Source organism: Cryptomeria japonica, chromosome 8, assembly GCF_030272615.1.
Source record: "Cryptomeria japonica chromosome 8, Sugi_1.0, whole genome shotgun sequence".
Classification (NCBI taxonomy): domain Eukaryota; kingdom Viridiplantae; phylum Streptophyta; class Pinopsida; order Cupressales; family Cupressaceae; genus Cryptomeria; species Cryptomeria japonica.
In genome coordinates, this window is record NC_081412.1 from 727,290,323 (window position 1) to 727,312,187 (window position 21,865).

The 21,865-nt window shown below is 34.7% G+C and overlaps 1 protein-coding gene across 1 annotated transcript; it reads right to left on the reverse strand.

The window, feature by feature from the left end:
• Window positions 1–9,332: 9,332 nt before the first annotated feature.
• On the reverse strand, window positions 9,333–21,757 carry LOC131857948 (ethylene-responsive transcription factor 15-like). The gene is made up of 5 exons (XM_059210742.1): window positions 21,719–21,757; window positions 21,489–21,574; window positions 11,157–11,242; window positions 9,587–9,675; window positions 9,333–9,542 (listed from the first exon to the last, which is right to left on the reverse strand). The coding sequence occupies exons 1-5, from the start codon at window positions 21,755–21,757 to the stop codon at window positions 9,333–9,335; spliced, it is 510 nt and encodes a 169-aa protein (XP_059066725.1).
• Between the last annotated feature and the right edge of the window lie 108 nt (window positions 21,758–21,865).

The window sequence follows — 21,865 nt, forward strand, 5'->3', positions numbered from 1 at the left end:
GTGTATGCCTCCACATTAAACAAATTATTTATGCCTTACCAGGAGAAATTGCTTCAAGGTAGCAAATATGCATCCAAAAGACAAGTGTGTCACCGCCATGAAATTTCCCCAAACATTGACAAATCGAACGTGATGGTCATAAGACATGAAAGAGAACATAAGGGATCTACTATTTGGGTTATTATGTTCATGATATAAATCATATATATCAATAACGATTGATATGAATTGACCTCATGCCCCACAGGTAGTGGAACTACAAGTAAAATCTAGAAGAAGAGAACATTAGATGAATAAAAAATGTCTTTTTGGGTCAACATGAAATAGAATAAAAAAATCTCAATGATTTGCATCATCCCCAAAGAAGACAACAAAAAAGAATATTAATGGAAAGAGAACATTTGCAACATAATACGTATACAACATATAGGAAAATGATGATACAAATAGAGGAATGTTATGATAGCTTTGGTCCCTTTGTAGCCTTGTGCAAATGGAGCAACAAGGGTCATCCAAACAGAGCTTAATAAATACAAAGACATGCGAAGCATCAATTACATGGATTACATTACATAAAAGAAAACACACAAAAGAATCTACTGCAAGAATGAGATAGTCTAGCAAATCATCTAACTCCCAATCTTGCTCATCATGATTCAAAGATGGTGGATAAAATTCGAAAGGATTGATGGCTATTACAGTAAACACAACTATCTCTAGTGCCAAACAAGGACCATGCTCTAATGATGAATCACTATGTGTGTTACTAGGAGATAGAGTTAAAGATTTAAAAAAGATCAAAGGCAAATTATCAATAGTATCTTTAATAGTTTCAATGTTATTATCAAAATCATCATCTAGTTTAATCACAACAAGATATATAATGTGAAGAGGGATATACGAAGAATAATAATTACGAAATAAAAAATTTAAATGTTCGCAAGATTGTTCAAGGTTAAGATTCTCCCTATGATTAGGTGAAGCCTAGGAAGATAGGATCAAATCAAAATTCATTTGTTAGGACAGCTTTATTAACATTCTCTGACACTATGATTTTGTTGGTTACGACTCAAAACTTGTGTAGAAGAAGGTTGTGGATCACTCAACATCGATTCTTTTCCTTCCTTTTCTTCTTGGAATAGATGGAAATACTAAATATTGAGAGATATAAGATTCTAGGCATTATTTTATTTGTCCTTTATAAGATTTTAGAGGTGGAATTGCAACATGTATATGAGAAATTATAAGAGTACGAAGGATTCCCAATCTAGAAAGAGCTACTTCCACATCCATAGAGAACAAAGTATCCTTAGGGAGAGAAGTCAAAGTAGATCCTGAAGGATTACCTAAGGTAGCTATCTTATTGGATTTTAATTTTTGTTAGGAAAGGAATAGGATATCTTGATGAAGTTTGAGTGGATGAGCTTTTTGAGGACAAATGTTGGAAAAGTCTATGATGTATAGTTATAACTTGTTCATTTTAAGGGAACTTTAAACACTTATGAATGGTAATTGGACTGCCTTCATGGATGATCCAACTTTAAATGAAATTGTTCCAAAGTAGGGATAAGATTAAATTTAACATCTAAGCATTTATAGCAATCTTCTACATGAAGGGTGATGGAACCTATGGTGGGTCAAGAGAAACCATCATGCACCTGAATCAAGCATTTGGAGTTATCATTTGTGTAATGGTGTAATTATTGTGTGTAAAGATGTTCTATAATAACATTCAACACATATAGTAGATCAATAAATGTTTAGTTTTACACAGATCGACTTAGGTTTCTCTTGGTCTATCAGTTTCACAACATTGTTTTGGTCAAATACTTCAATAGTTTCTACATACCTATATCTATAAGCTCAACAACATTCATGGAATGTGAAGGCAAATGATTGGTAAAGATTTGCAAGTTTTGATTAGGAGGTGCTATAGATTTATTCCCTTTATCGACCACTATATCATCATAATCAATGAGGTATTAAATTTCATGCTTAAGACTTATAAATTTATCAGTGTCATGCCCTAGTTGATGATGGTATTGAAAAGGCTTTTGAGTTAAAGGAAGATGGAAAAGGTTTTGAGGTATCTAGAAAACTAATAGGAGGAAGCTTCATCAAATTATTGTTAATCAATTGAAGCATGTTTCTATGAAAGGACTTAGAAAGGGGTGTGAATTTGTGATGTTTGAATGTCTTAAAATAAAAGTGGACTATAATAGGGGGCAGTTTGGTTGCAACTTGAGTATCAATATGGTTGGAATAATTGTTTCTATTGATCTTAATGAAGTTTTTTGTTTTTTATTCTAAAGTTTTAAAATGTTTGATGAGCATCTTCATTCCTATCAATTGGAGTCAAAGATGAAGAGGCTTCATTTGACTAACTTGAAGTTGATAATTGTGAGTGTTGTGTACAATTATGTGAAAGATGTATACTTACAAAACAAAATCTTTTATAGTAATATCTTTTTGTAAATTATTAACAAAAATCCCTTGAATATTAGTATATGTAATAATATAATCAAATTTTCCATACAAATATTGATATATACCAATAAAATCAATCACTTTTTCTTTAACACCTTGTTTCCAATGAAATAAATCACTACATGTAACTTGTGGCCCAATATTGTTTCAAAAATTTTGAATTAATGCATCTACCAATTGCTGAAATTTAACAATTGAGTAACTATGCAAAGAGAAAAAACATTCCAAGGATGTGCCTTTTAAGGAATGAGGGAAGAGTTTGGTAAGGAGACTTTCATCATAGAAGAAATCACTGCATAAAGTGGAAAATGTTTTCACATGAAAGTGGGGGTCACCTTTTCCATGATGTTTCTCTAAACAAGGGACTTCATTGTGTTGTAGAAGGCGAGTGCTAAGGATATCTAGGGAAAGTGGGATACTTGTGAAATATGTAGGGATAGTGGATTTGGATTGGATTATGTTGTCCAATTGTTGTTGTAAAATGTTTTTCTTTGCAACAAATGGTTTAAAGTAGCTCTGGTGGATGAATTCGATTAGAAAAATTTGGAGGTGTAGTATGATAGGTAGGTGGAACATTGTAGTATGGGGCAGAGGATATGGTTGATGCATGTTTTGAGAAACAAAAAGAAGATTTGTTAAAGGTGAAATATAAGCACGCACACACACACACACACACACACAATGATAGGATTCACTCACTAATAATATAGATACAGTTACTATTTTGTTCAGTGGTAGCCATGATGGAAGATGTCTATGTAGGAACATGGACTATAGATGTAGTCATAGGCATGGATATCTCAAACTAGGTTGGAGAAATGGAATGTTCTAGAACTTTTGTAAAACTAGCCACCTTCAAAGTGTTGTCATCCATTATGTGAGCTATGCCATGTAGAACTTCTGCACCATGTTCATAAATTTGAATGAAATTATTTAAATATTCAATCAAAGAGATTGCCTCTCTAACCAAGTGCTCTTGACTCACAAATTGTTGAAGATATCTCAATGCTTGTGAATATTCATGAGCTATTCATTAGAAAAATGTGTTGAAGAGCCATTGTCATCAGGAGAAACATGAGGGGAAACATTCTCATCAATGTTAGGCAAGGTAGGTGTTGGGCTAAGAGAAGAGGATTCACCCAATCTCCGAGGTGGGATAAGTCAACAACTAACTTAGGCTCAAAACCCTTAGTGTTTAAACCATGGGAAGCCATGAATCTATATAACTTCTTCTCACAATGATATTGTATTGAGAACAATGGGATATGAAACTCATACACAAGAACAAGCTCCAACAACATACAATTTCTCCTAGGAAACAAAGAAGGAAAACTAGGGGCAAAGGAAAAGGGATTAATTTATGCCTAGATTTCATTTTATACAATTATGAATGATAATGTATGCAGCTAACATATGCAATTATAGAAATAAAATAAAAGATTTAGCAATACAATATAGCAGTGAAATGACAAATTAACCATCTATTTAAGTAATATGAGCAAAGAAAATGATGATTAATCAATGAATGCAATCAAATAAAAGGTAAATTTCATTAATTAATACCTCTAAATCAAAATTATTTATGGAATTAAACTCAGATCTAAAAATCCAAATTATAAATTATGCTCACGAAGTAGGAATCATCTTCTACCATACATTCATTGGAGAACAACCAATTAGGCCCAAATTAGCCCCTTAGGAGAGCTAAGAATTTTTGTTGATTGTCCTCTTTTTGACTTGATATAATTGGATATGATAAAGACAAGAAATGTTGTAAGACTAGGTTAAATACTAGGAAATTGACAATATTCAACATAGATAGAAAGAAATGGTACTAAAATTTAACACAAAAGGGTAGATCTAGAAGTAAGACATAGAAAGGAACTTTCCATTGAAATTTGGATTGAAAGTTGTGGACCAATGTGCTAGGCACCTTAGTCCTGATAGGTGTCTCGTAGCCCAAGACTTCGGATCCTAGATTAGAATTTTCCTAAGGTTACATTCTTTGAAATTTAGCTAAAAAGTTTCATATGGGTGTGTGAATTGACATCATCAATGAGTGTTGGCATGTTCAAAATCTAAAATTGTAGGTCTCACTATATACTCTAAATCTCAACATCTTTTAGCAGTCATATCGATAACCTACACAAAGAGTCTTGTGTTGTGCTATATAGGAGCTTGCCTAAGTCAAACTTTAGGTAGGAATTAACCTCCACTACAACAACGATGATAAGAAAAAAGAGCTTACTCCTAGTAGGAAAAATGTTGAAAACCTTAGAGGAAATATTGAATTGACAATTGATACCTTTTTTATGACCTTCTTTCCTTGAAGCCTCAGAAAAGGTTGATGTTTCTTCATAGGAGTTGATACATGCCTTCATTCATGGATAACTACATAAAATTGATCATGATGATGAACTTGAATGCTTGATTTCTAACTCTCCTCTAATTCCTTAAAGATGCCTAATAGAAAGTGCTCAGTTGGAGTGTGAATTAAAATTAAGAGACGAGGATATACAAATGAGGAGGAGAGGGGGGGTGGGGGGAAGGGTAGGAGCAGGGGGCGAATGGGGTAAGGCGACAATTTATATTTATACACAATTTCACATTTTCCATGTTTAAATTTCAAAGAAGGCTGGAACAATGGAGAGCATTTTCTCACTCTCCATTTTCCTGATTGTTAGATGTTCAAATTTGGGCTCGAAGAGGTTGGACTAGGGCACTAGGAACCATAGTCCAGGCATTTTGAGCCAAACTTGAGTTTAGTGAGCTTAAGATTATGTTGGACATCCAGATTTGGCCATGGAATGAGCACAATCAATTAGAAATTAGGGGCATGAGATACAATGGCCAAAGTGAGCCCAAAATGAGTATGAAATCTTATGATGATACAACTTAGAACACTATAGGTTGATTCCTTGAATTTGAATTGAATCCTATTTTGCAACTGAGTCCACTTGTCTAGTAATTATCTAGGAATGTCTATAATATAGCTCCACAGTCACTCCATAAAATATTTTAGCACATGAGTTGATAGGGGAATGCCAAGATTCTAGAAGGATTAGATTTGATGTGAAAAAATAGAAAATTTTTGAATGAGCTAGATTCCACTACACCATCCATCATAGTCCATTATATAGATTATACCACATAGCCTATTCTAGACTAATATAAGGTCTATAGATGTAAGGACCCGCTTGTCCTAACCCTAGTTAAACCAAACTTAAACTCACTGTTTTAATTAAAAATTCAATTAACCATTATTGCACATGCAAAAGCAATGATTATCAACATGCAAGTAATAGATAAGTAACTGAACAACCATGCAACTCATAAATAACATGTAGGAATTAAATGTGCATGTGAACAATAACAATCTAAAATTACGCATGAGGTCCAATAGAATGCAAACCATAATTAGTTACGATGTTGAGTTACGTGTGCGCATGAGTAGTGTAAATCATATGCATGAAATTATTACCAATTAAATTAACATGCAAAAATTCATAATTAAATAATCTACCAGATAATTAAATATGACCATGCATGCATGCGTAAATGAAAACTAATCTAAGAAAGTAAATCATGCATGTTAGTGGGTTAGTATGTTAGTAGCCTTTTTCTCTTCTTTTCTTTGTTAGTTACATTGCATGGCGACTTCCTGTCGCTTTACATTAGGTTACTATAGGTCCTTTTTCATAACTTTTACATGCGACCATTCTCGTCTTACAATGAAATAAAATATACATCTTTAATTATTACATAAAATTTTATCTGGAATCTTTGACTTTCTCTGTATCTGGATGTGTCACCTCCGTTTGACCTGAATAACCTCCTCTCGCAAACTGGATGACAGACATATGACCTAGGCATTTTATCCGCCCAACCAAATGAAGCATAAGCTTCCCGGTGCTCTTGATAAGCTCTCGTCCCTCACGACGGAGTATCTTAGCAAGCTAGTACCAACTTGTAGTAAAGGAATCCTATGCAATCATGTAGAACTAACAACCCATCCTGGTTGAACTAACTACATGTGTTATGGCAGGGAGAAAAATAAATAAATATGATGGCCATCATTACCCTATTGGGGAGGTGAAGAAAATCACCCTTCCCTGGTTAGCCCATAAACAAGCACTCTCGTTCCATAATCATCCCTCATAGATAGAAAATAATTAAACCTTCGCGGATTAATGTCAGAATAATATTATTATATGTTTTTCTTTATAAATTTTTATAAATTTTTCCTTTAAAATATAATATCCTCAAATCAAAATTAAATTTTAATATTTTCAATAATTCTAAATTAAGAATCTCTAATAAGTTAATATAATCCTTTAAAATTAATTCCTAATATATATATTAAATATTTTTAATTTCTTTTATTTTGTTAGTACTCTCATAAGAAATTAACATAATGCATATTCTATGATAAAAAAAAATAGCAGCAAATAATAATGAAAAAGAAATCAAGATTCATAGTCATGATATAGTTGTAATGTTTCAGTTTTTTCTCAAAAACCCAGATCCCAATTTCTCTAAAATTTTCACAACGCTTAGAAATATTTGAAACTCAAAAACCTAATAAATTTCCTTAAAACCCAGTTTCTAACTTTTAAGATACATTGAGAAGAAGGTGTTGACAACACAACTGACACATCAAACAAACTAGCATTAAATCCAGACAATATCCAATTACTCTTAGCAACAAAACAATACCAATCAATCGATTTCATAGATAGAAGTCTTGTGGTAAAGAAGAGATTAAAAACCTACCTCTAACAAATTTATTCCCTGTACTTCATTTTTTAATCAGAAATTATGACAAAAGGGATAATTTTTAAAGGAAAAGATCAAATTAAGACTCAAATAAAATATATAAAATAAATGAACCTGGCTGTGAGAAAGAAGAATCCCAGGCATTTCCCAAATTTTAGACAATCTCTTCAATCTACCTTGTCGACTTCATAGCAATCACACGAATCAAGAAGCTCAAAAAGAATTGGAATGATCAAATAAGAGATTTATCCCTATATTTATAAATATTAAATTCTCTAAAAATAAAATTTAACTAATTGCATGATTAAGTTCTAAAAATAAAACCAAATTTTTAATTATAAAATGCATGATTAGAACTCACAAAATAATTCTTAAATTAAATCACAAATTTGTTAGCATGATTTTAAAGATTTAGTTTTAAAGAAAATAATATACTAATTTAATTATTTAGTTTTCATCATGCCTTGCATGTCGTCTATATTTTTAGCACATTATTTTCCCTAAATTAAGTATCTTACTATTTACTCATGCATTGTATCTTGCATGTCGAAAATATAATTTATAATCTTGATTATACATATAAAATTATTTTATTAATTAATATTTTAATAAATTCCTTGAATTAATCCCCTTTTTTTTTTAAATTAGTCCTCTAATTATTTACAAGATGTTATCTCTTTAAATAGCTTTTATTTATTTTATAATTTAATTATCAAATAACTTATATATTATTTTTAATTACTCACTTTTCAATAATTATATTATAATTAATTTCTAGCTTGATTGTAATATTAAATACTTGTATATTTAATAATTTATCCTTATTATTATTTTATTATTTTATTTTAATAATTTAATTTTATCATTTATATTAAACTCCCTTATTTAATTTATTAATTGCTTATCTAATTGGGTACTCTGCACAAGGTTCCAATACTTAGGTTGCTACTGGCGAGCTAGAAAAACCCCTCCTTGGTCATATGTCTGCCTTCAACGATTAACCTGCAACTTACTCCAACTCAACAAAAGGTCGTCAGATCACAATAATAAAATGCATTATTCATATTATCAGGTTTGAAAATCTAATTAAAGCATTAATATCATTAATGATCATAATTAAAAATAATAATTCATCATCATTAAATAACGATATTATAAAATAACTGACCTTATTAATGTCATTAAACCACAAAATACCATCTAACATCATGATCAAATAATTACGTGTAAAATGTCAACAGTATAAGTATCTGACATAGTAAAGTAAATCTAACTAGAGTCTAAGTCAGGTCGTGACAATAGATATTAGATGTCATGATTAAATACGCACAACGTACATATAACAAATACATAAATAAAATTAAAATTTCAAGCTATGTACTTTTATCCCTTAACACCACATTCTTTAATAAAATACTTTTCTAACATTAATATGTATCAACATATCTTAATTATAAATTACTTTTCAAGAATAGTTTACTTATAAAAATTTTACCCTTATTTTTCATTCCCATTAATGTTTACATGTTATTCGTACCCATCCACAGTATTGCAATTTGCTAACGAGATGGAAGGAGTAGCAGCTAAAAAGACAACATGATCACCATAGAACTAAGCAGAGTATAAGACTTTGGCATTCGTTCTTAATAGATGTGAATCACTCCATGTACGTCTATTATATTATCTATTATATAGGCTACATGAATGTGAGTTAAGCTTAATTCAAGAGTTCGTGTAAAATTTAAATTAAATAATATGTTCTCAATATTTTGATTGGTTCAAGTGACTAATCTGAAAACATACGTAATCTAGAAGAAATAAGACTGAACAAGATAGAAAAAGACAAGCTATTCAAACTAGTAAAACCTCATGGTCAGTGCTTCTGTAGAGAACCAGAGAACCAAGGAAAAGTCATTCTTTCACTAGTGAGAAGGAGCACTTCCAAATAATCTACACCCATATCCTCCAATTCTATCACAAATCTCTCACTGCTTACACATGTACTTTGTTCTTTTTCTTCTTCTGTAATCTGACATCCTCCATCAAGAGACTCTTTCTCTTCACTAAAATCATCTGGCATCATGAAACATGAGGTGAATATGGGAAAGTATGGGAAAGTTGAGGATGGCTCTGGGGCCTCTAATGGTGAGGGCAGCCCTGTCATAATCCATGGCTGCATCCTCCGCACTGTCAAATGTTCCAAGCCACATCCTCATTCCTTTTCTTCTTGAATCTCTGATTTCAGCTGCATATTTCCCCATGGCCTTCTTCTTACTCCTCTGTAATGTTTCTCTCCATCCAGTCGTGATTTCATCTTACTCACACTCCCAATCTCAACTTTACCATTCATGGGCTCATGACAGCCTTCAATGGCTGAATTCTTCATAACTTCAAGCAAAACCAAGTTCTTCCCTGAACCATTCTCATTGCAAAGACTCACTTCTTAAGCAGAATTCATGGTTTCTGAATATGCAGCAGCCATGTATGAGTCTGGTTCATCTTCATAAGAACCATACCTTAGAGAAGAAGAAGATGGTATATCAGTTTTACTACTTTTCTTCACTTGCATGGATTCATTGTATTGGGATTTTCTCTTGAGATTACTTCCCACAAAATTGCTCTCTACCTTAGAAGAATCCATTCCTTCTCACTTTTTGTTCTTGTGCCCTAGGAAATGGGAATGTTAGGAAGGAGTAGAATGTTGCCTATTTATAAGGAAGGAGGAGGAGAGTGAAATAATTACGCCGAAGGTGTCTTTTATATGAGATGGGACAACCTAAGTTTCACCATCCACGGTTGATATCATCCCTAACAGCCTGCAAGATGATTGAAATCATCTGAGCCCTCAATTATCATCCCACTGAACTAAGGTCAAATCGAAAAACTGTCATATTTAATGGATGATCTGTCATGTTCATTTAAGAGGATGATATTCTTCATTCAAGATGAAGATAATGCTTTTTCTATCCATCACCTTCTGTCACAGATTGTGGACAGTTTTCAAAGTAGTAAGGACTTCTGTCATCTCAACACATAAACACTGTTGATGTAAAAAGTTATCGTGCATTGATTTGGAGTACTGTTTGCCACCTATCTCCACTTCCCAAGAAAAAGGCTATGGGATAAGTTTTTAGATTTAAAACCAATTTGACTTGAGTATTAAATACTGCTCCCCATCTCTATATAGTTGCAAAAATATTCCTACAAATACTTAGCTCTCTCTCATTTTTCTGATTCCTCTACGTATAGTTTTCAGCTTAGCAGAGCGTTGCTAAAAGTAGTCATTAACTTGCTCCTCATTGAATTTACTTTTAAAAACAGATAAGATCTATCTGCTCTGTTTTGCTTCAAGAGCCACAATTTTGTTTAACATAATGATAGAAATTGTGCAAAACCCATTACTTACTAATACATTTTTTATCCACGAGAAATATATATTTACTCATCAGTATATCACTATGATTGGGCACACCAAACAAAAGAGAGAAATTCCGTATATTAATAATTTTCTCTGTTCAAACAACGCCATAGAATGGTTGCAGAGAAAAACATTACAGATTAAATAATTAAATGAACTTGGTTAAAATGAAACATAAAATGTCATTTGTTTGTGTGTATAACAACTAACAAGAACTAGGTAGTATCAAAGGTACAAAATATAATATTATTTATCTGTTATGTTACAGATGAATCACTAGACCTTAAAAACATAAAATTGGTGACCTAATTATGATCAAATAACAAATTCCTCACTTGTTCATGTTAGAGTCGAGACAAATAAAGGATATTACAGTATTATTTGTCAAAAACTGATTTGCCTCTTCAAATCTTCACATTGCATTCCTTAGTGCTTAAAAGCTTCACCTTGCATTCCTTAGTTTTGGTGTTGACACTCGTGTTCTCATATAGGTTGTCAGCTCCAATGTGACAGCCTCTAAAAACTCTCAGCCCACAAAGGAAAAGTAGCCCCACATTGCACCTGCAATACAAGCCACAATGTTAGATCCAACACCCAAAAATATATTTTTGTTTAAGTGCTTATTTGTTTCCTGCCTTTTCCCTTCGGGCTCATCACTGAAACATTTTCCTTGTTCAATTTCGCTGAAGTATTTTTCCAGTACTGGTTGAAGTTTCATGAAAAGATTTTTTTTGTTCTCCATATATTGTAGCAGGAAACCCTTTATCTAACTTTTATTGAGTGAATAAGCCTCCAGTAATAAACGTTTTACGAGAAGTGAAAATATTGTAGTGTTGTTTATTTTACAAAATCTGGTTTGATAATAAACTTTTCTGATTTCTTTTCTCACATTTGGACTTACGAGTGCTTCCTCGTCTATATTATTTGCTTTCACTGATTTTAGTAGTCAGAGAGAGAGAGAGAGAGAGAGAGAGAGAGAGAGAATGACCCCTAACGACACAATTTGGTGTCTTAAGGGGTCCTATGGTGTCGTTAGGAGTCATATGGTGTCCCAAGAACCCTTATGACCTCTTAGGACACCATATGACCCCTAATGACACCATATTGGGTCATATTGTGTCCTAAGGGGTCATATTGTGTCCTAAGGGGTCCTATGGTGTCCCACGACACCATATGACTCCTTGGGACACCATAGGACCCCTTAAGACACCAGAGCATGTCGTTAGGGGTCATATGGTGTCCCATGAACCCTTATGACCTCTTAGGACACCATATGACCCCTAATGACACCATATTGGGTTTCTTTGGGTCATATTGTGTCCTAAGGGGTCATATTGTGTCTTAAGGGGTCCTATGGTGCCCGAAGACACCATATGACTCCTATGAACACCATATGACCCCTAACAACACCATAGGACCCTTTAAGACACCAAATCATGTCGTTAGGGGTCATATTGTGTCTTAAGGGGTCCTATGGTGTCCCAAGACACCATATGACCCCTAACGACACCATATGACCCCTAACGACACCATAGGACCCCATCCTCTCTCTCTCTCTCTCTCTCTCTCTCTATGATTACTAAAATCGGATATCAAATTTCTACAATGTGGCAGATTACAAATAAATGGCGGCAATGGGAATTTTTTTGGGGGACCACAAATTTTGTACTAAAATCGGATATCGGATAAAATCCGATATCTGATTTTTGTACAAAAAACCGAGAAAAAAAGGAAAGAGTGGGAGATAGATGGGATTGTCAAATAATTAAAGATTCTTCAAAGATGCATTCATTTCTCAGCACAGATGCAAGTACATGGACCATTTGGACACGAGCGTTGGCTTGTTTTTGTCAAAGTTGTGTTCGGTGTGATTGGGATCAGTGCGAGTCAAGTGAGTGGGTTGATACGTGGGTTCCCCACTACCTAACTCCTTTATCTCAAACAATGACATGGAAAAGTTACTTGAGTATGATCATCTATCAGATCTTGTACAACCAGGACATGTTTTTACGGTTGTTGCACCGCAAGGGAATGAAGAGAGATCAGAATATTGGTTGGCACGATGTGTACAGGGAAAACAAAAGGTAACACAACCAATGATAGATGGTGATGGGTTCACATATCCTATAGGTTCAGTTGTTGTTGTGGGAAGTTGGTTGCGAACATACATGATTAGAAAGAATGGCATACCTGCATTTGAAGACTATGAGAGACACAAAACCATTATAATGTATTCACACCTTATTATAGCTACAAATGTCAAGTTGTTGAATCATCAAGCAAAACCAAAGACCAAAGAGCTATGGACAGTGACTACTGCTGATCATGAAGCAATATTGGATACTCTTAAACAAAGAGATGACCCTTTAGGCACACTTGAGTAGTAGGTCTTTAATGGTGCCTTATTTTTTTATCATGCATTTCAATTCAAACAATGATCATTAAACCTTAATGTTCAAGTTTGTTACGTGTATATTAAGGATGTGTTCAAAATGCAGGTCTATTGATGAACATTTGTTTTTGGCAACACGGTTTTTGCATGCACATAGCGAGTACACTCGATATAATTGGAAGGGACGTATTTTTGCAACACGACTTATTATCATGCATTTGATGAGCTTTACAATTTTTGTTATTAGACAACACTATTTGACAATTTTTTATGATATAATTATCGCATAACTTTTATGCTCATGAAGGTCTTTTTTGATGATATACAACAGTATCACATTATGATTTTTGCATCAACATAGTGGGTTCTGTTGATATAATTTGAAGGGACATATTTTTATGGTATATAATCCCACCTTTTCATTTATTATCATGCATTTCAGTTGAAGTGATTGTCATAAATCCTTTATGTTCATCCATGCATTTTATGTGTAGACTAACAATTCTTAAAAGTACAGGTTCATGCTAGATCATTCGTCGTTGACAAGACCCTCTCTTGGTGATGGTACATATTCCTTTGTGCATTAATGAGATTAAATTGTGGGTCTTGTTGTGTTTATTATCATGAAGATGATTCAAATGCATGTGGCCAGGACACATTTGCAGTGGATCAAATTGTCATGACAGATGATCTATTGAATCAAACATTTGACATTGATGGTCAAGGTGGTTTGTTGAATCAAACATTTGACATTTGACATTTTTAAATGTTGGGCCTTCAACATCAACACCTACTAGTCAAGGTGGTCATCGAACTTTCACTCAGGTAACCTTGTCTATTTTTATTCATTAATGGTTTATAAAATAAAGTCAATTAGATTTTGGCAATTGAATAACATTGTCTCATTTTCAGACGCTGACATCAGATGCACCTAATATTCTCTCCACAATGGAGTATGATGTTCTCTAGAAGTAGCATCTTTTATGCTTTTGACAGTAGTATGAGTCAGATTAGTAAATTTCTAATTTGATGCTTCCCACAAGGCTTTGCAACTTCAGATTGTGAGTGTGCCCCTGTTACAAATGAATTATACTTTAATTGACATAGATGGTCTATGATGGCTTTTTTGTAAGACTATATGGTTTTATAACATATATTGTACTTTAATCGACCTATAACAATATCCAAGTGGTCGTTGGCATGAGCTTGAATATGGTAAGTTGTATGCATCTTGAAGTTGAATATGATATGTTGTATACATCTTGAATTTGAAATTTGATTAGAATTTGTCAACATTTGATGAATCATAAATGTCATTTCATTATTAATCTTGTGAGTGTGAGGTGTAGGAATAAATATCAATTACTTTGAAAGTCATGGATGGTTGTCCTGATATGATAACCACCACATGGTTGTGCCTTATGAAGAAAAGTTGAACAGATAATAACTAATTGAGAACATCAATTCAAATCCATAATATAGAGGATACTAATAACAGGTCTTTGTATATTTATTTTTTCTAATAATGAAATAGGTACAACTGTATTGAGATAAAATGAAGCTTTTCTCTCATATGAATCTTTTCTCTCATGGATGTCACATGCATAGGGTATGACCCCGAGTGTTCGATCGAGTGGGGGGGCAAAACAGGAGCATGCGTAGGGTAACTAAGCCAAACTCGACATGTCGAAGCCGACGGTTTGTCATCGTGACGAGCAGAACGAGAAATCGGCCATGCGACAACATTCCATTAAGTGAGATTGATGATTTTTTTGCCAACCGAAAAATTGCTACCCTAATAAAACCATAGGGCAACTTGAAAAAATGGGATAGGCTTTTGTAGGGACCTCTCTCGTGGCCCCATAGGTTCAAACGGATTGTTTGCAGGTGCCACGGATTTCGAGTTAGGGCCCGTCAAATTTTGACAATTTTGAGCACTTAGGGCACTCAAGGGACAACGCCGGTAGCGTATGACCCCGAGCGTTCGATTGAGTGGGGGGCAAAACAGGAGCATGCATTGGGTAATAATACCTAACTGGACATGTCGGAGCTGACGGTTTGTCATCGCGACGAGCAGAATGAGAAATCGACCACGCGACAACATTCCATTGAGTGAGACTGACGATTTTTTCGCCAACCAAAAAATTGCTGCCCTAATAAAACCGTAGGGAAACTTGAAAAACCGAGATAGGATTTTGTAGGGACCTCTCTCGTGGCCCTGTAGGTTCAAACGGATCATTCGCAGGTGCCACGGATTTTGAGTTAGGGTCCGTCAAAGTTTGACAATTTTGAGCACTTAGGGCGCTCAAGGGATGACGCCGGTAGGGTATGACCCCAAGCATTCGATTGAGTGGGGGGGGAAAAAAGGAGCATGTGTAGGGTAATAATGCCTAACTGGACATGTCGAAGCCAACGGTTTGTCATCGCGACGAGCAGAGCGAGAAATCGGCCACACGACAACATTCCATTGAGTGAGACTGACGATTTTTTCGCCAACCAAAAAATTGCTGCCCTAATAAAACCATAGGGCAACTTGAAAAACCGAGACAGGCTTTTGTAAGGACCTCTCTCATGGCCCCATAGGTTCAAACAAATTGTTTGCAGGTGCCACGAATTCCGAGTTAGGGCCCGTCCAATTTTGACAATTTTGAGCACTTAGGGCGCTCAAGGGACGACGCCAGTAGGGTATGACCCCGAGCGTTAGATCAAGTGCGGGGGAAAAATAGGAGCATGCGTAGGGTAATAATGCCTAATTGGACATGTCAAAGCCGACGGTTCTTCATCGCGACGAGAAGAACGAGAAATCGGCCACATGACAACATTCCATTGAGTGAGACTGACGATTTTTTCGCCAACCGAAAAAATTGCTGCTCTAATAAAACCGTAGGGCAACTTGAAAAATTGAGATAGGATTTTGTAGGGACCTCTCTCATGGCCCCGTAGGTTCAAATAGATTATTCGCAAGTGCCCTGGATTCTGAGTTAGGGCCCGTCAAAGTTTGACAATTTTGAGCACTTAGGGCGCTCAAGGGACGACGCCGGTAGGGTATGACCCCGAGCGTTCGATCGAGTGGGAGGGAAAATAGGAGCATGTGTAGGATAATAATGCCTAACTTGACATGTCAGAGCCGATGGTTCATCATCATGACGAGCAAAATGAGAAATCAGCCACGTGACAACATTCCATTGAGTGAGACTGACGATTTTTTTGCCAACTGAAAAATTGCTTCCCTAATAAAACCGTAGCGAAACTTGAAAAACCGAGATAGGCTTTTGTAGGGACCTCTCTCTTGGCTCCATAGGTTCAAATGGATCATTCGTAGGTGCCACGGATTCCAAGTTAGGGCTCGTCAAAGTTTGACAATTTTGAGCACTTAGGGTGCTCAAGGGATGATGCTGGTAGGGTATGACCCCAAGCGTTCAATTGAGTGGGGGGGAAAAAAAGGAGCATGCATAGGGTAATAATGCCTAAATGGACATGTCAGAGCTGATGGTTCGTCATCACGATGAGTTGAACGAGAAATCGACCAAGCGACAACATTCCATTGAGTGAGACTGACAATTTTTTCGCCAACCGAAAAATTGCTGCCCTAATAAAACCATAGGGCAACTTGAAATACCAAGATAGGATTTTGTAGGGACCCCTCTCATGGCCCTGTAGGTTCAAATGGATCGTTTTTAGGTGCCACGGATTCCATGTTAGGGCCTGCCAAAGTTTGACAATTTTGAGCACTTAGTGCGCTCAAGGGACGACGCCGGTAGGGTATAACCTTGACCGTTCAATCGAGTGGGGGGGAAAAATAGGATCATGCATAGGGTATTGTTCATGAATTATATTGTTCATTGAATGAACTGTATTGTATTGTTGATTAAATGAATTGTATTGTTCATTAAATAAATTGTATTGTATTGTTCATTAAATGAATTATATTGTTCATTATAAAAATGACACTTACGATGAAATGAAATGAATTGTATTGTTCATTAAATAGCCATTATTAACCATTGTTAATTATTGGAATGAAGATTAAAGATTTCCATGATAACACCACACACAGATGAGCAACAATTTATATGATCGAATATCAACTTCTATATATATAAAAATGTCGAATGATTACAAATGTATGTCCATACACAAATATGGCATAAATGCCAACTGAAACAAAATGTATGTCTAAATACGTGAATGTATGTCCATGTACAAAATATACATGCCAACTAGACATGTAAGCATCCCAAAACTATCTATAACATCCTAAGCTACTGATGGATCATCAAAATCGATCCTCTTCGCCACACTGCTCGTCTCTGAAGGATCCTGCACAAGAAAAAAAACCCACGATTAATATTAGTTATATTATATAATTCAAATTAGAAAAGTTAACATAAAAATGAACTATTTAATTGAACTATTCATGTTTACCTCATCTCCACGTTTTCTCTTCAGCTTTGCAGGACTCTTGATGTATGTCTTTGGTAGAGGAGGTATGTTTTGAATATTTTGATACACAACCTACATATGTTCAGAAACATGAGATTGATACAAGTTAGCATATAATTGTCACTGATAATAACAAATTATATCTACTAATCGAATAATAAAATAAACACACATCTACTCAAGGCATCTCTTCTTCTTCTTCAGGTATACTGGGTGTAGTCATCAAGGATGTGAAGACAAGAGTTCTCTGTATATATACACAACAAGTATATGAAACTATCAATCTATGTCTAGACATGTATAATCACTATAAGTTATTTAAACTATTCATTCAATCATATTTGCATTCAATTACCTTTCCCTTGTCTCCAATTGCACTACCAGATCCTAGATCACACTGCACTGCACTCGTGCTGCTTGTCCCCTACAAGAGTAAAATAAGATATACATGCAAGTTACTACATAATCTAATTAATACAAATATAAATGATGAGCATGTATGTACAATAAAATACAAATGACTAGGTGCAATAATATATGTACCGTCAAACTATCGAGGCCAAATGAAATGGCCGACAAGGTGCCCTCCTGAATCTGTCTCAACTCATCCTCGGTCATCAACTGTTAAATAGACCATGTAAATAAAAATTAGTACTTAATATTATCTAGTTTATAAATATTTAATTAAAATATAACATGAACTGTGAAAACATAAATCTTACCAATACATCATCAATGTATGATGACAGTGCCTCCTCGCCTCTAGAATGTGAGGACTCCCCAGGGTAGCCTCCAGTCTGTGTAATAACCTCTGGTGCATCATGCATCTCATACACCTCGTAATCTACACTGTCCATAGCAGGATCAACGGGCTATCCAACTGGACCCAAGCATATGTGCCCACACATGACACAACTATGGGGGACGTATATGTGTGGAGCTGAGGATGACGTGTCACCGGCACCAGATGCATCGCTACCATCAAGAGTAGGCTGAGCTACTGACGCAGCCTGAGAAACCAAAAGACTACTCAAAGAGTGAATAGCCGATATGGTCCGTGAAGCCGCCTCACAAATGATATCAGGATGCTGAACTGCAGGTGGGGGATCAACAGGAGGAGGGGGGACATATGGGCCCTGGACTACTCTGACCGCCCCAAGTCTATTTTGGGGCATACCTAAACCTACACCCTGGAAAGGTTGGATGTCAAAGTAGTTCACATGTTTGTGTAAAACAAACTCAGCATACAATTTTTGTTTTGTTGGGAGCTACAAGCTGACCAGTACGGGGATTGACAAACAATGAGGTGATTTCATCTTTGGATATCTCAAGATCTTTGATATCCTTATACGACAAGCCATCTGCATATTTTCCCTTCATAGAATCTCGCCACAAAAGGGAGACATCATGCTCCTCAGTCATGGTTTCCATACTTTTTACGATCGACGTGAGATGATCAAACAATGGGTTTAGACGAGGGATCCTACGATATACTTCTGCAATCCCCCTCAATTCATTCAAATTTTGTGCAATCAAATCTTGAATTGAGGGGCGGGTTTGGCAAATGAGGGTTTGGTTTTTGTAGTTGTGGTTGGTCAGTGTTTTCATTGTTATCCCCCATTTTTAACCTAATTGAATGTAAACAATTAAATTTAGTTAACAAATTTAAACAATTAGGTATTTGATTTAAAAAAAAGCTAGTTTTCATGAAAAAAAACCATATTTTCAATGAAAAATCAAATAAACATTCATAAAAAATACAAAAAATGAATGAAAATGATTCAAAACGACAAAATTCTTACCTCTAAATCTATTTTTTAGCAATTTTTTGTCAAAACACCGAATATCAGATGGAGCGGATATCGGATTTTGACGAATTTGCGTGACCTGTGAGTTAAAAATGACTCACGGGACTGTCACTGTCGAAATGTAAAAGTCTTAGAAAATCGGATATCCAATTTCAACACTTAAATTATTTTTAAATAACATATATAATATAATAATATATTATATAATACGTATTGTATTATATTATATATATTATAATATATAATATAATATAAAATTATATTATGTATATTATATAATATATAATATAATATAATATAATATAATATAATATTATATTATATTATAATATATAATATAATATTATATTATAATATTATATAATATATAATATAATATAATATGATATTATGTTATATTATATATAATATAATATTGTATTATATATAATATAATATAATATAATATTATATTATATTATATTATATATTATAATACAATATTATATAATATATAATATAATATAATATTATATTATATAATATAATATTGTATTATATAATACGTAATATATAATACGTAACATATAATATGTAACATATAATATATTTTTTAAGTTAAAATTACAAATAAAAATCGGATATCAGATAAAATCCGATATTCGATTTTATCTGATATCCGATTTGCATAGGTAATTACTAGGCCAAGGTGTACTGACACCCATGCCAAGCAAAAAATCAACACGGATTTTCACGTTTTTAGGCGAGTGAGGAAGACTATTTTTTTCACATCGCAACTTTTGGCCCCCCTTGATCCTGCACTAACCCGTCTTAATGTGAATTTTCTTCCGGATACTTGGAAGGTAACTCATGGTACCATGTTGATTGCAAATGGCAATAAACTGGGTAGTCTCTATATATTTAAGACTCATGGTGAAATGGGAGCTGCAATGGTAGTTGAGGATAGTAAAGCGGATCTTTGGCATCAAAGGCTTGGGCATATTAGCAAGAAAGGGCTCCATGTTATGCACATAATAAATCAGCTTCTTGGTCTCAAACTTGTAGATTTGGCCTTTTGTGAACACTGTATTTATGGAAAACAAAAGAAAGTCAATTTTTTGAAAGGTGGGCGTGATACGAAGACAACACTGTTGGAGCTAAGTACATTCGGATTTTTTTGGGCCTACCAAGGTAACCTCCATTGGAGGAGCTAACTATTTTGTCACCTTTCTTGATGATTGTACAAGGAAAGTATGAATTTACATGCTCCTTAAGAAATCTAAAGTTTTTTCTAAATTTTAAATTTTGAAGGCTTTAGTTGAAAATCAGATTGGGCAAAAGATTAAGTGTCTACAAACAAATAATGGTGGAGAATTTTGTTGACAAGAATTTGATGGTTTTTGTGCTGATAATGGGATTAGAAGGATTAAGGTTGTTCCTTTCACTCTTCAAGAAAACAGTGTAGCCGAGAGGATGAACATGACAATCCTTGAAAAGGCACGTTGTATGTTATCAAATGCAGGTCTAGGCAAGGAATTTTGGGCAAAGGCATGCAACACAATAGTATACCTGATCAACCGAAGTCCCTCATCTAAATTATATTTTGGAGGAATGACAAGAGAAGAGGATTTCCTACTCGCATCTTCACATGCTTGGATGTGACGTCTTCTCGTATATAGCCAAGGAGAAAAAAACTAAATTGGATCCCAAGTCACATAAATGTATTTTCGTTGGGTATGGTGAAGAGCAATTTGGTTTCAGATTTGTGGGATCCAGTTCACAAAATAATTATTCATAGCATGGATGTTATTTTTAATGAGACTTCTTTCCCTGTGCTGCAAGTTCCAAATAAATTAAAAATAAAGTATGTTCCTCTATTAGTTTTTGAAAATCAGCCTTCACTAGATCAGAATAATGGTGGTTTGCATCAGTCTTCCCATCAAGTGGGAGCTCCAATGGTTATTAATCTACCATTTGATTCCAGTTTATAGTCACATGGACAAACTCTCAATTATGAAGAATCTGATAGCACCTCTATTGCATCACTGTTTGGAACAGGGCCACCTCGACCTCTAATTGATTCCTCACAAATTGAGATAGGGGAACACAAAGAGAATTGTGGATTGGTTAGTGAGAAGCTTCCACGAAATAGCTATGAGGCATCTCCCTCTAGGTTTCCACCTACCCCACGTCCTGCATCTCAGCACATGCTGGTTGGTGGTATCCCACAGTCTGCAACTCTGCACACGCTGGTTGGAGGTATCCCATGGCCTGCATCACAATTCATGCTGCTTAAGCAACCTTCATCGTTAGCGGGACAACTAACATGACTACCCCTCCTCTCTCCATCCACAAGCTTCCTACAACAATGGTATTCACATGACGTGGATGGTGAATTCATGGCAGACCACTCACGTGGTCTCCGTAAAATAAATCATCTCCTTTGTACGCCATTGACTGATAAAATAGAGCCGCCTCATATTGAATTGGTATCTCGTGGTCATTGTGTTGAAAAAAAAATCCAAGCATGTGGTGTTGATAATCAACAACGCAGGTCTACCA

Bases quoted from the DNA above. Each gene is read 5' to 3' on its own strand.
- LOC131857948 (XM_059210742.1), bottom strand. From the start codon at position 21,757: ATGGCGTACAAAGGAGATGATTTATTTTACGGAGACCAC. The intron at 21,575-21,718 runs GTGAGTGGTCTG...ATTGTGATGCAG, and splicing joins ATTTATTTTACGGAGACCAC to GCCATGGGATACCTCCAACC. The intron at 9,676-11,156 runs GTGTCAACACCA...AGAATGGTTCAG, and splicing joins CAACCTATATGAGAACACGA to GGAAGAACTTGGTTTTGCTT.